Source organism: Cydia amplana, chromosome 9 (genome assembly GCF_948474715.1).
Source record: "Cydia amplana chromosome 9, ilCydAmpl1.1, whole genome shotgun sequence".
NCBI classification, from domain to species: domain Eukaryota; kingdom Metazoa; phylum Arthropoda; class Insecta; order Lepidoptera; family Tortricidae; genus Cydia; species Cydia amplana.
In genome coordinates, this window is record NC_086077.1 from 9,376,329 (window position 1) to 9,392,016 (window position 15,688).

The 15,688-nt window shown below is 36.0% G+C and overlaps 1 protein-coding gene across 1 annotated transcript; it reads left to right on the top strand.

Annotated features, from left to right (window-relative positions):
* The first annotated feature begins 269 nt into the window (after window positions 1-269).
* On the top strand, window positions 270-15,093 carry LOC134650697 (sperm-associated antigen 4 protein-like). Its single transcript, XM_063505629.1, has 7 exons — window positions 270-532; window positions 873-956; window positions 6,277-6,364; window positions 6,690-6,745; window positions 13,240-13,426; window positions 13,792-13,909; window positions 14,899-15,093. Exons 1-7 carry the CDS (start codon window positions 346-348, stop codon window positions 15,091-15,093), a joined length of 915 nt encoding a protein of 304 aa, XP_063361699.1. The 5' UTR covers window positions 270-345.
* The last annotated feature ends 595 nt before the right edge of the window (window positions 15,094-15,688 follow it).

Below are 15,688 nucleotides of genomic sequence, written 5' to 3' on the forward strand. Positions count from 1 at the left end.
CCGCGATAGCTAGACAGTTGAAATTTTCACAAATGATGTATCTCTGTTGCCTAAATACTAAAAATAAAATAAAATAAATATTTAAGGGGGGCTCCCATACAACAAACACGATTTTTTTGCTCTGTTTTTTGTTGATGCTGCGGAACCCTCCGTGCGCGAGTCCGACTCGCACTTGGCAGGTTTTTTACAAAATATAACTACTTTAGAATCATGTAATTTTGATTTGCTAGTGTCTCTTCCAAAGAATATAATACTTGCTAGGATCTCTTCTAATTTATATCTGGTAATCCTACAGGCAAAGTTTACGAAAGGAAACAACCGCTAAAAGTCGCGTCGCCACGTGAAATGCGATCCGCCTATCCTTTGCGAGAAAACATCTGGGAGTATCTAAATGGAGATAAGGCCGCTGGGAACTTTAATTCCAGTTGTAAAAGAAGGAATAGAACACGGTGTAAACAAACGAACGGGAAGCCTGCCGATAATAATATGATTTGGCTGGTTTTTATGCTTCTCTTAGTTATTCTTATAATACGTGAGTTTTGTTTTAAACATTAATAAAGGTAAAATAAGATCTCCTGTGATCAATTTGCGAAGCCAGTAACAACAACAACTAAGTGCCAGTATAGGAGCAACTCTCCGAAAATGTGTATTAAGGTAAGAGCCACCCCACACTAGCGTCTTTTGAGCGTTGACGTCTAGTCAGCGCTATGGAAAATGGTGTCGCTACGCAGTTGCGAAAACGTTGCGTCGAGCAGCAACCATAGAGTCCATAGAGTCTTGTTTTACATATAAACTATAAGTATGCAGTATTGTAATGAACGAATAATTGGCTACATGAGCACGATTTATTAAAATCCCTAAACTGTTTTCAGTGACCTACTCAAGACAGTCTAGCTTTATTGCGCAATCCAGATTTATAACCAAAGTTGTTCCGAAAACAAGGTTAATCTCTCTGTGTAAGTACCTTTTATGATATACTCTCTATTTGTTCTACTTATACGAGTTTTTTTTTTGTCACTAGAGTCTGTTCGACTCTAAGTATCTATTTGTTAAACTAGGTTCTGCAGAGTAGCATATATTATAGGTACTCACATATTTAATTCTTGATTGTCTGTACAGTTAAAAAGACATGAAACATTTATGATTTATTTTAAGTATTTACCATGCATTTCTATTACATACATATCAGCAAATATATTAGTCACCATCAGATTTATACCTACATCGGAGCGGCTAAGGCCCTGTTGTCAAGGCGTTAAACTGCTTGTTCAGATATTTTTGAGCACCTTGGCCGCCTGTTATTATATGTATCTGACGCCGACTGTAGGTACTAGACAGTCACTTTATACTTAAAGTTACTATAGATCAGCTACGTACTTAAATCAAAGGAACCATGTCCATTACAGATGTAGCGCATAATTCTTTTCCAACGTATTTTGACGGAAACCTACGAACATGTCTTGCTATCTCAGTCAGTCTCTGTACAAAAAGTACTGAGGTTGACTGAAGTAGCATGACAAATACTACGAACGTTTCCGAGAAAATACGATAAAATTCAATTATTACATCTGTATTATGGTCATGATACTCATGATACCTTTGTCAACCAAAAAATACATAGCACGCTAAATTAGTTGCAGGTGTTGCACTAATGCTAATGGCTCATTTACACTAAACATTGAGAACATGACCCACAATGCACCTCGGCTTGTGCAAGCTACATACGTAAGTCTAATGCTGGCTCAACAAATTTTGCAGAGCAGAGACTAACGATCTGTCTGGCATTATACAAGAATGTACATGTAGGTACATAACGGCAGGAATGTGCAAAAATAGATTAAGAGTATTAAATGAAATAGAAAGAGATTAAATGTATGAACTTGAACCAAACACTAATCAATGTGTAAACAGGGTCTAATATACTGTCAGGTGGCGACAAATACTTACTTACTATTTAACTTCCACAAGTTCAGAGCTAAAGTGAACCCTAGTGGTACTAAAACAAGGCTGATTTTTATTTGATTATTCTGATGCAATTAGTGAGATTTGGTTGTCACCTGACTTATTATGTAACTTTAACGTATCCAAAAAACCGGAGCGAGTCGGACTCGCGTTCCAAGGGTTCCGTACATTAAGTCCGACTCACGCTTGACTGCACATTTCTAGATAATAGGTTTTCCTGTTATCTATAGGTAAAGAACTATTTTGTGTATTTTTTACAAAATTTTAGACCCAGTAGTTTCGGAGATAAGGGGGGGAATGGTCATTTTTTGCCTATTTTCTTGAATAACTGCTAAACTATTTATTCTAAAATTATAAAAAAAATATATTTGAGATTCTTACAATGAGCTCTTTCATTTGATATGTAACACGATATAGTTTAAAAAACTTTATTTATTATTTTTTTCATTTACCCCCCAAAAATGGCCTCCATATTTAAAATTCATTTATGTACATTACACGTCCATCTTTTACATATGTGTGCCAAATTTCAACTTAATTGGTCCAGTAGGTAGTAGTTTCGGAGAAAATAGGCTGTGACAGATGGACGGACAGACAGACAGACAGACGCACGAGTGATCCTATTAGGGTTCCGTTTTTTCCTTTTGAGGTACGGAACCATAAATACTATTTTATTGATCTATGTAAACATTAGCGTGCTTACCCAACAAAATATTTCTCATTGACGTCATTGTAGACAAATATCTTTCGAATTTTAATTTTTAACAAGCAGAAACGTCTGCGAACGATGCTATTAAGCTTAGAATAAATTTAAAAGTGGAAAAATTACTGTCTTGGGTGAGACTTGAACTCACGGCCTCTCAAGACAAGTCTCACCCAAGACAGTAATTTTTCCACTTTTAAATCTTTCGAATTATTGTACACACCATAATTATTGCGTATAAGTAATTTTTCACGCCACTGCTCGGAAATGTGGCAATAGATGGTCTAAATCTGGAGTAGAAAGTATGCCTTAGTTGGACACCTAAACCAACAATGTATTTTTTGTACTTGGGTCAATTTCTGAACACGATTTTTTTTCTGTCCGTGATGAAAATCGCGGGTTAGCATCAGACAATACTTACCATTATTTTTTTACATAAAGAAGTCACACTTTCACACCGAGTTCCATATGAATTCACTGATTAGTTGGTTTTAAGAGTACACATAAAAATACCTAAAGGCTCAAATTACTACTCCCGTGCCCTGTCCGGAATCTACTTTTGAGCATAATGAAAAATCCTACGAAAAATTCTACATTAGTATCACTAATTTAGTGTCAAATACTTAAACTAGATGATATTTACTATCACTGAGCACATACAGTATTAACTTCATTGTGGTAAATAACTCGTGATCGATGTTTAAATTTTGTCCGAGCGCGCGAGTAAAATTTCGTCGGCAAAACTCAAAGGGCTCTGACAGCCGACGTTTGTATTTGAACCGCCTCGTGTCCCGCCTCACCTGTACTGGCAGTATTCGGCTGTCTCTCAAAGCAAGCGGATGTAAGTCAAGCCGCGGCGTGTTCGAGCAAATCGCGTAAGTATTTCGGAATCCGGGTGGGCGACAATTTTTTTCTAATTTCGATGCCCCTTATAAATTTTATTTTCCACATAGCTTTTCAATAGCAATTGTCATATTTAGGAGCCCTTTATGTATCTTTATGTAAGCGATAACATAACAGTTTGGTAAAACACGATTTAAATTTTTGGCGAATTTTTTTATTACGAATTCTAATTTCCGTGCCCTAATTCCCATAACAAATTTACCTAAAACAGCTGATTAAGTGGCACGGGAATTAGAAAGTATTACATATATTGTCAACAAATCTTTTATTGGGGGCACTGTAAGTTAATTGGCAATGTTTACGTCATATTATTATTACTTATATATATTGGCATTGAATATATATTATATGTAATAATAATACGACGTATATATTTCTATTTTACATTTAAGGAAATCTTAAAGAATGCACAAAAATCTGTGAATAGTTTTTTAGTATAAGTACTATAGTACTTACATACAGGATCGACCCGAATAACCCGGGCAATTTTAATACGTAAGGTAAGGTGGGGTAAGACGACACCGGGGTAAGACTATCACTTGTATGGAATCCTTGTACTGTTAGTCTTGCCCCACCTTACCTTATTCATTGATCATATTATAACATTAAAATATTATATAAACATAAAACTATTTCTGGAATTATTACATATTATAATACCTGTACCTAAGGTTACATGAAACAAAATGAATCACATTTGCAATGTTTTGTTTTTGTAAATTTGACAGCTGACAGCGTATGCCGTATAAAGTTTAAATATCTGGGAGACCGAGCTTTGCTTGGAAAACATATAGGTACCTACCTACCTAAAAACTCAAAAATGCGCGTTTTTCCAGAGATAACACCTACCTAGATAGATTTTTCACCCCAGAAAACCCTCATATATGATAAAATTTCATCGAAATCGTTAGAGCCGTTTCCGAGATCCCCGAAATATATACAAGAATTGCTCGTTTAATAGATTAGTTGTTATAAATTAGCTTTTCTAATACAAGAAAAATTAAATATATCCTATTCTTACTATATTATAAATGCGAAAGTATCTCTGTCTGTCTGTCTGTTATCTCGTCACGCTTAAACCGCTGAACCAATATCATGTTGATGATATTTGGCATGGAGATAGTTTGAGGCCCGGGGAAGGACAAAGGATCTGGGGACACGGCAGTGCCGCCGCCAAGTCGAGCAAAACAAAGTGGCACGGTCAAAATAACATTTAATTTGAACATGTAATCTAAGAATTAATGCACTTTAAAATCCCTTAGTTTTGTCACTGACACAATCACTCACGATCATCATTATTCTAAGGTACTTCTAGCACACCCACAAGTTCCAAATTTGAAACGTAATTAGGTTTAAGCTTTTTAAGCCAATAAAAATCTAATAATACTGCAATATTAGTCACGTTCTAAAGATCTAATAACTGCATAAATAAGTTTGTAATCCTATAGAAATATATGCGATAACAAATTTACCTTTTAGTTCTTACAATTAGTAGGGAAAGTAAAGGTACACTACGATGTACGATGTGAGTATGAATAAAGATGTATATAGTTATGATATGTGTATACATAGTATCAGTATGGTATGGGTATGATTACCTGAAAAGAAGGACAGCCTACAAAAAGAGATGGGATCCTATCAAAAACATTACATGTAAAAAGATGCAAGTCTCGCAACGCAGTTCTTCTACTACAAAAAAAGTTTTGAGATGTAATGTGAAACCAAGTCGGTTATTTTAGACAATGCCAGGGGGGTATTAAAACCGTAATACTATTAGATACCTTATTAGGGTTCCGTAGCCAAATGGCAAAAAACGGAACCCTTATGGATTCGTCATGTCTGTCTGTCTGTGATAGTCTTACCCCGGTGATAGTCTTACCCCACCTAAACATATGTGGTTAAACAATTGTTTGTGTTATGAATTTATGAAGGCAGCATATTCGATTTCTTCAGATTAACTTACACAATAACTTCTTCTCTCTGTGCCCCTATTTATTTCTTAGTATCATTTCCTATACGGCCATAAAGCAGATCATACACCTTGTACCTATCTACATGCAGATACATAATGACACTTTTTAATGAATAGTTTTGTATGTAAGGCGGACATGTTTACGCAACTACTCAAAGTATTGTTTTGAAATATATATATTTTACTAAGAAAGAGAGATTAGTTGCCATTAAAATCAAGGAAACTATTAGTCAAATACGTAGTTTTTAGTGTATCATACTTTCGTAGATTTGTCGTCCGAACTAAAATTAAAGTAGATAAATATGTTCGATGCCGCTTCAGTATGGTTGAAGTATATTATTGTAGATTAAAATATACATAAATAATAGTTTTAACTACCAAAATAAGCTAAGAAAACAATTCCTGTGCCATGTTCTAATTTCCGTGCTAGTAAAATCTAATTCCCATGGACACACTAATTCCCGTGCCCTGACCAAAATTTTAAATTGAAATAACTTTTATAGTTTTATGAATATTTTTACCCCATAAGAAAATTAATGTTTATTATATTTTTTATCAAATTATCAGCATATTTTTTTTTGTGTAATGTTGGTATTTCAAAATTCCATGGGAATTAGACAAAAATGCTCGTTTGGTGAAATTGACCCACTTACTAGTTGTACTTGTACTACACTTTTACTATGTTAATCCGGATTTGCAATTGTTGCTTTAATGAAAGTAACAATTTTCATTCTAGTCCATGCAGAGACTTCAGCAGAAGAAGAGTGCTGCTATGTGATAAAGAGTATTTCTGCATCTCTGTTAAAAGCGGAACAGGCACTGAGGTACTTATTAACTTTGTAAAAAAAACACTATAAAAGTCTCGTGAAATAAAATTAAGGTTGTAACTATTACAACAACGAGCCCCATTTGACTTTTAACAATACCTAACTACTTACTTGTTGTAATTCGTAATAACTATATTTACCAAAATACAATAAAAGACATCAACGATTATTTCGGGATATTAGGTGCTGACTAAAGTGACTAAACTGTCAGAACAAAGGACTTTCCCTCGTCAAAGAGAGCTTTTACAAAAATGATTGAAATACCTAGTATGCCTAAGCACTATTGTATAAATTGTTTGCAAAATAAATTGGTTATTTTCAGAAATACGCAGCGGCTTCGACGGCTGATGATAATAAGGTCACAAACATCTAAAGCTGGTAAGCAAATAATAAGTTACAGCAATTATTATCACTATTTACATTGTATTTTTAGTTCGACAGAATCATCAAGTTTCACGCCAATTATACCTATAAAAATGCACTCGAGTCAAGACTAATGAAAGTGGGTCATTTCGATGATTTCATTCTCAATATTTTCATTAATCATCCAAATCATCAACCAAAACGAAATGTAAATCCATACTAATATTATAAATGCGAAAGTGTGTCTGTCTGTCTTTTGTCTGTTACCTCTTCACGTTTAAGCCGCTGAACCGATTTAGTTGAAATTTGGTATAGGGGTAGTTTGACTCCCGGGGAAGGACATAGGATACTTTTATCTCAGAACTCACCCCTTAAGGGGGTGAAAAGGGGGGTGGTAATTTGTATGGGCAATCAACCGCTGAACCGATTTAAATGAAATTTGGTGATAGTTTGAGTTGTGGGGAAGGATATATAATAGTTTTTATCCCAGAAATCATCCTTTAAGGGGGTGAAAAGGGGGGTGGAAATTTGTATGGGGAATCGATAATAAGCAGATTGGATAAAAATAAGCTACCCAAATTACTAAGTCCACGCAAACGAAGTCGCGGGCAAAAGCTAGTAAATAATAAACGTTAAGTACTTACCTACTTAACTTAATTTCTTAACACGGAGAAAAAATAATGCAGTTTGAGTAACCTCTTTTCCTTTAAAAGTTAGCAGGTACCTAATTAGTTTTCCTTGCCATTCAAAATAAACAATCCAAAAAAAGTTAAATTATGAGCAGTCCAACAGGAAAACAGCCTTTATAATTGGGCCAAACGGCCGCACCCATATTTCAATTCCAAAGCGAAATGTCGTGTACTGGTCGTTGTTAAAACACCCACAACGCAGAAAATTATATGCAGAAAACGGTACCTACGTTATAATTAATCAGTTACACCGCGGCCATTATGGGGAGAAACTTTGACTTGTATTTTCTTTGATATTCCACCAATCCGAAACTTATTTTGTTACCGGCTAGGTAGGAACGAGTAAGTTTGTGTTACTTTAGTTTCTTGGAAGTTAAAACATCGGTTTGACCTTATATAACTATACGTGCATAGGTATTTAGTTGTAAATGGCAATTTCTTAAGTAAAAACTCTTATGAGCGATCTCTTCGAGATAACCTTTGGATACCAACTTCTCGAAGTTATCTCGAAGACTGCATGTTGTTTACTTCTACTCGTAGGTAATCATATTTTACGTATTGTATTCTGTATTTATCGATATACATATGTATAATCGGAAGTCGATTAACGAGAAGTCCCTATGACAGCTCAAAAATGCTACGAGAATTCCGTGCTCTGCCAATAAGCTTTAAGTAGAAACCCAAGTTCCTGCAACCATTTCTCACTGCATGCGAAAAAAGCACGAAAAAATCTGAACAAATCCATCCACTATTCGTTCTGAGAAATAGCCAAGCACAATATTGCATAGAAACTTCGCTTGCTTTATTAGTATTACCCCCCTTGGATTCTCGCAGCCAAGTGCACTGTAAGACAAGAGGCATAGTTATAATAATTGATGGCTTCCTGAAACAACTGTAATGGCCCATTTTACGTACCTAACGCTGTTTTTACTAACAATTGTACATGGCAGCTAAGTATGCTTGTATTTGTAATAATTTCATACATTTCGGATCTGGATTGCAATCCCTAGACGTGGCCCAGAGTAGACCTGCATTATTTATTCCAAAGAAAATAAATATGTCTACAGCAGACGGTAACCGGTGCACCCGAACTCAGTGGGGCCTAGTAAAAATGTCTAAGACTCGGAGAGTGCAACATATATTTATTTAATTTGAATTACCTAGTTGTAGTTGTATATGGAGCCCCAAGCGAAGTCTCTTTGATTTTGGCTAGATACCAAGGGTCAAAGAATCACAATTTCAAAATAATTTCCGTATAAAAACTTTTCTATTTATTTAAGCATATTCGTAGCTCGGAGCTTTTATGTTTCTCCGACTCCCAGAACGTTACGAGTCAGAGATTTTATAAATTTTATTCTGCCAACGCAAGTTTGATAATAATTCATTTTCAAGGAAAAGACAAATAAATGTCGGCACTAAAAAGCTTTTAGAAATACATTAGAGCTTAAGAAATTCTACTGTCAATATAATTGTAGGTACCTACAATTTTGTAGGTACCTACAATTTTAGCTATTTCAAGGAAAGGAAAATGTCTCATTAACAAAGAATGTTTACTTTAAACTAGCGACCCAATCCGGCTTCGCACGGGTTACACAAAACCTTAACAAATTGTACACCTAAAGCTTCCTCAAGACAAGAAACACTCTAAGTATTGATAGGTGAAAACCGCATGAAATCCGTTTAGTAGTTTTTGAGTTTATCGCGAACATACAAACAAACAGACGCGGCGGGGGACTTTGTTTTATATGGTGTAGGTACCTAGTGATAATATGTAGGTAGGTACCCATAATATGACTGGAAGGAAAGAATATACAAGAATATAGTAGCCACCTCCTATTAGCTATCCAACTTTTATCAATTCTTCTAGTATCTCAGTATTAAAAACACAAACCGTGCCCGCCTTTCTACACGGCTCTAAATTAATTAAAGTAATCTTACTTTTTAGGGTTCCGGGACGGGACGGGACCCATTACTAAGACTCCGCTGTCCGTCCGTCCGTTCGTCCGTCCGTTCGTCTGTCACCAGGCTGTATCTCACGAACCGTGATAGCTAGAAAGTTGAAATTTTCACAGATGATGTATTTCTGTTGCCGCTATAACTATAATACTAAAAACAGAATAAAATAAAGATTTAAGTGGGGCTCCCATACAACAAACGTGATTTTTGACCGAAGTTAAGCAACGTCGGGCGGGGTCAGTACTTGGATGGGTGACCGTTTTTTGCTTGTTTTGCTCTATTTTTTGTTGATGGTGCGGAACCCTCCGTGCGCGAGTCCGACTCGCACTTGGCCGGTTTTTTTTATTATTATAAATGGGCTTACTCATGGCCACAGACTAGCCGAGACAAAGACGTGGCCTACGATGGAGCGAGCCTGCCCAGAAGGTGCCTGATGTTCACTCTTGATTTGAAGGTTGCCGGGTTATATGTAGGGCTTGCAAATATTCGAAACTTTCAGATATTCGAATATTCGACTTTTTCTGGCGACGTATTCGAATATTCGAATAATTATTCGAATATTATAAAAAATAAGAAAAGGAACGGGAAATCGGTTTATTATAGTTTTATTCAAAAGCTTTTTTCACATATTGCTAAAACTAAGGATATTTGGCAGAAATCCACTTAATTGACTAGATTTTATTATCCTACTATTTATAAGATGCCCACATTTATAAAAACAAGTAAACCGCCAAAATTAGACGTATTTAATATTTCTAGATAAAACTTATTATAAATGCGTCGTTGCGTGAAATAATATAACTTTAATCATCCAAACACCTAGGTATGCAAGATATTTTTTTTAGTAGGTAATTATTTTCCGATTTAAATTAACTTGTAATCACTCAGAGGCCTGTAAAAAGGCGTTTAATTTCATTGTATTTTGAATCTTTATTCACTTTATTTGTTTTGGCAAGTTATTATTCCTATAACGGTCGGCTAATTATATAATACTGGAATATTTAAGGGAAAAAGTTACTTGCGTACTGGGTGGATTATTCGTCAGCTAAAGGTGCATGGTTAGATTACAAAGTTGGGCAGGTTTGGTATGATTAAATTTGAGAATTGCGATAAGTGGCAAGGTTTAGACTTCAAAAATTCGCTTTTTTAAACGTACGCTTGTACTGAATAAACAGAACCCTTTAACTTAAAACTTCCGCACCGTAAAAATAACATACTTTTTAATTTCGTTTTCTTTTAAATTGAGTTAGGTTTCACTGTATTCACGAAGTCTATCGAGAGGAATACAGTAAAAATATTATTTCCTTCGTATTTGGGTACCTACCGTTCCTCATTCACTGCATGTAAATACCCGTAAAACACGCAGAAACTGTAACTACAGCGGATGACATAGATTTTTTATAGTAATAAAAAATATTCGAATATTCGAAACCTGAGCGGCCGAATATTCGAATATCAAAACAGGTCGAATATTCGACAAATTCGAATATTCGAATATTCGAATTGCAAGCCCTAGTTATATGAGCTCGGAAATATAGACGCCGGCAAGGAATTCCATTCCTTGGCAGTGCGCATAAGAAAAGAGGAAGCAATGCGCTTCGTGCGAATTGGGGTCGTTCTCGCATTTCGTGCAAATCGGTGTTTTCGGAAATTTACCAAAAATGTGGTGGCGTTTTCGAATATCTGTTAATGCAAGGTTGTAACATAGGGCCTAAAGTATATGTATCTCCAATGAACAATTCTAAAAAAGTTAGTATTTTCTTTATATGTACAATTAACACCCAATTTTTTCATTCATCTCTATATGTAACGCGTGAAGATATAACTTTGACCTACATTTTAACCTTAAGATACTACAAATAGAAAATTCGTTGTTTGTGCAATAAATGACTTATTTAGTTATGTTTTAAATCGTATAATATTAGAAGCTAGAAATAAATAATAAAAACTATACAGCCTTATAAGTGTATGGTTCAAGTAATTTCTTCATTACCGACGCGAGAAATAGATTAGCTATATTTTGCTACATAGCGAGGGTATATAGCGCCTACCGCCGATGCAACACATTGTTCGTCAGTCAGTTGGCCGCATGATCTCGTAGCGGATGCCCGTGTGCCACTGTTAGCGAAAATATATACGATCTCTCGGGTCGGGAAGGAGTGTGGTTCTCGATAGTCTTCATCGCCATCGCGTGATTTATACAGTAAGTAGCAAGTGTACATTATTATAATTATACGTAATGAAGTGTTTTAGTGTCGCCTTTCAGGTGGTTTATTCTGCAAAATTAAGGTCTGATGCCAACTGATGTAGGCGACAAAAACTTCCAAAACTTCATTCATATCGGTTTCATTCACTTCTTTTCCTTCCAATTTTACTGGGGAAGGTAATGAATGACTTAAGAAGGTAATGATAATATATTCGAGGCAGTGCATTTAATGAAAAGAGGCTTAGTAATTATAAATACTACGCTGTTATAAACATTTAAAACTGTATATGATAATAGGGGAGCCTTTGTAGTCTAAGATGGTCGACCTTCACCGATATGTCTGACGGATGAAACTTACATATTATGAAAGAAAATATGTTCCTGAACATAAATAAATAGGGTTGCTTAAAGAAATATGGTCAAGACTATTTTTAATTATTTCTTGAAAAAAAATTTTTTTTTTTTCAAATTTCACCGATCTGTCTGACAAACAAAATAAGTTCCAATGGAAAGTATACAACTTGTACAATATAAATCAACTAGGTTGCCTATCTTTTCCCGGTCACTATTATGTGGTTATAGGGTTGCTTGCGAAAATCCGATCACAAATAAGGGTTGCCAGGCTTTTAAATAAAATAAGAAGGGAAGACTTTTAGCGATAACTCATAAACGGCTTAACTTATCAAGTTTGCTTTAATTTTGTTTGAATGAGTTTATTAAGCACTATTTTTATGATTTTTTTTTTCATATTTTTGGATCGATTTTTCAAAAGTTAGAAGGAATAACCGTTTTTTGTTCTTTCTAAATTATTATTTCCGAAATGATTCACTTTATCAAAAAATGATGTTTGCAAACTCCTATTTATTTTTAAAGACCTATCCAACGACACCCCACACTATAGGGTTAAAACGATAAAAATAAATTACATAGGTACAAAACGCGAATGATTTAAATATATTTTGTCTATGCTAATTTTTGAAAATTTGAAAACTACGTTTTATGTGATATGGTGCGCAGATGTTCAAACCGACTTAACAAACACTTGGGGTTGACAATCTCGACTTATAATGATGATAAGTAAATGGTAAATGTACCATCTAGCTTGAACATTATAAGTTGAGATTGTCAACCCCAAGTGTATGTTAAGTCGGTTTGATCATCTCCACAGTGCTTAAGACACATGTTTTTAATATTGTCGATTTTAATTGGTGTTAATTTTCTTGAAATACAGTTTTTTTATGTTCGATTTCATAAGTTTGTTTCATTACCGTCCACAGATAAAATTACCATCTCGGCCGATTTCATTACCAGCGCGTAGTTCATTACCAGTAGCCTTATTAAATGAAAAGTAATAAGGTTACAAAGGTGCCTTTAGCAGAAAAATGTTAATAAATGAATCCACAAATTGACGAAACACAAAAGTTTACCATTTAAAAGAAAAATTACAAATCGAGAGAATCTCACCGATTTGCACGAAATGAGAGAATGACCCATTGGTGGAATATCTACCAAGTAAGGATGGAAACCGGCCGTGCGTCTAAAAGTCCGATGGTAGAATGGGGACGGTGGAATAAGCTCGTGTAGCTCTTGAGCACTCTCCCCGAAGTGCAACCTGTAGAACACCGACAGACTTACTTAAACAATTCTTTATTTACCAGATACCGCTACCTCGCAGCACGAAAAAGATTACATCGAGGATGCAACAGTTACTCGAGGCAGCCATACGTTGCCGTGGACGTCGCGCGTCGCCCTTTGGGGGGTTCTGCCTCTGTGGCGGGCGAGCCCCCCCACAAGCACTGTGCTGGCCAAGCGAAGCGCCGTGCCTTCTGACTGCTGGCCTTTTAGGTAAATAACTAAAATAACACAGACCTTCACACAAATATACGTCTCCGTGGGGTGTTTTCGTTTTCGCTTAGGTATGTCCCTGATGTAGTACCTAGGTATCCTAAATCGAATTTGAAATGAGCAGATACGTTGAAAAACCAAGGTTGTCGACATTCGACATAGGACAGAGTACCGACGCCGCTAGGGCAGAAAGGTTCAAAAGTGTCAACAAAGTGTAACGGTAAATAAAGCGTGGGAAAGGCCCCAACAAAACATTTGGTCAAGATCACAGGGAACTGTTTAATCTGGGCATCCTAAAACGGGACGTTATAGGAATCACCACCTAATAATGGGTTATCGTCTCAACCTGTCATGTTTTATTTCAGTGGATCGCGTGGGGAAATTGTCATTCAGTTGAAAGATCCTACAGAAGTAAAAAGCATCAGCATTGAGCACGTTCGGCCTGACACTGCGAAAAGTGCTCCGAAGAACTTCGTCCTTTTTGTAAGTTTATCTTTCATAGGCACTATTATGTCCTAAATTCAGTTAAACAGACAAAAACATTACATAATTATTAACTTATTGTTTATTACTGCGAGTTACCTGTCCTAAGCTGAGAATTTAGATAGGTACTTACATAAATTCGCATGGCGGGTGAGGTCAAAAATAAATGACCAATATACTATACCTACACGGATCACTAACACACCGACATATATAATATGTACTAATAACACTATTCAAACACAAAAAAAACACTCGATAACCGATTTCTTATACATTTTACTTTTAGATTTTACCAGTCGATAAAAAATCACTGTCAAAATCTTTTCTTTTAAGATTAGGTAAGGTTTTTTCATCGAAATATGTAAAGAGGTCGTTTGTTGACGGGTGAGGCGTCAACAAACGACCTCTTTACATATTTCTTAACTATAACTACTAAGTTAACTATTTACTTTACTTCTGCTGCTGACTACCAACTGACTACATAGCTACATAGTATTTTCGGAACAAGAAAACAAATTTTTTTCGATGCGGAAAGTACCTAACGAGCGAGACACTCGAAATTCATTTTCTTAGGCAATATAACTTCTCATACAACTGCGTAGGGATAGTGGTAAAATATTATGTATACTCGTAAGTTGAAAGATAGGTACTGTAGAGTTAGAACAGTGGTTAGAACTCGCATATAAAGTGACAAGGTGCTTGAAAAAAATCCCACTGAGCATAGTGAATGAAATCCAGCTTTGCTCGCTGCTTTGTATCAGAACAATATGCTAGTTTGTTCAAACAAGCATTGTTTGTTTGTTTGTATAGGTACAGTCAGCCGGCTCAGCAGCAGAAGTTGCTAAGCGGGCGAGGTGTTCAAAATTACCTTGACGCGCTCTTATTCTCTTAACAATAAAGTCGCGTCAAGATCATTTTGAACACCTCGCCCGCTTAGCAACTATTGCTGCTGACTGTTCACATGATTTTTGTTTTTAACTTTTTAGGGTATCTTAGAAAATGGAACACGAATAAAATCCTTGGAAGCAGAATACCTAAACCAAGGACCAGCCAAGCAATTCTTCAAAGTTGCCAGTATCACTCCCCTGCAGAAGATGATTTTAAGAATATTAACAAATCAAGGCAGCCCGAAATACACCTGTGTTTATAGGATTCATCTGTACAGACACATTAAAAATTAAAAACTTTGTGTAGGTACGTAAGTGTGCGTTTACATTGGGTCGAGGTAACGAAGGTGGTGACGTTCATAGAGTAGGTAACCTTTATAGGTAAAGGTGGTTGTGGAACCGCACCAACAGAACAACAAATTTAAAAACGCTTTTACCCTTTTCCAGGCATGGTAGGTTAGATTTATCGACCACATACGTGCCAATCGAATTTCAACTTTAGCACTCTGATTTAAGGTTCAGAATGCTAAAGCAGATTAGATTAGTGTTGTGTTCCTGCCGGCGACTAAATTTGCCAGAACTCAACGAGGGTGCGGAGTGTTAAAGTTCGGCAACGCGCATGTAACGCCTGGAGTTGCAGGCGTCCATAGGCTCTGAAGACTGCTTTCCATCAGGCGGGCAGTATGCTGGTTGCCCATCGATGTAGTATAAAAAAAAAGCATAAGGTGGCTAGTCTTCAAATAGTCAAAGCTGGGTTAATTGGAATATATTTGGAGTTTTCGTCGCGGTGCGGTAGTGTATTAGATACGGCTTTTAGAATTGAGTACTTTAGAGGGTACGAAAGCAGGCCTTACCTAGATTGGCCAATCGAACTATCATTTCAGCAGTC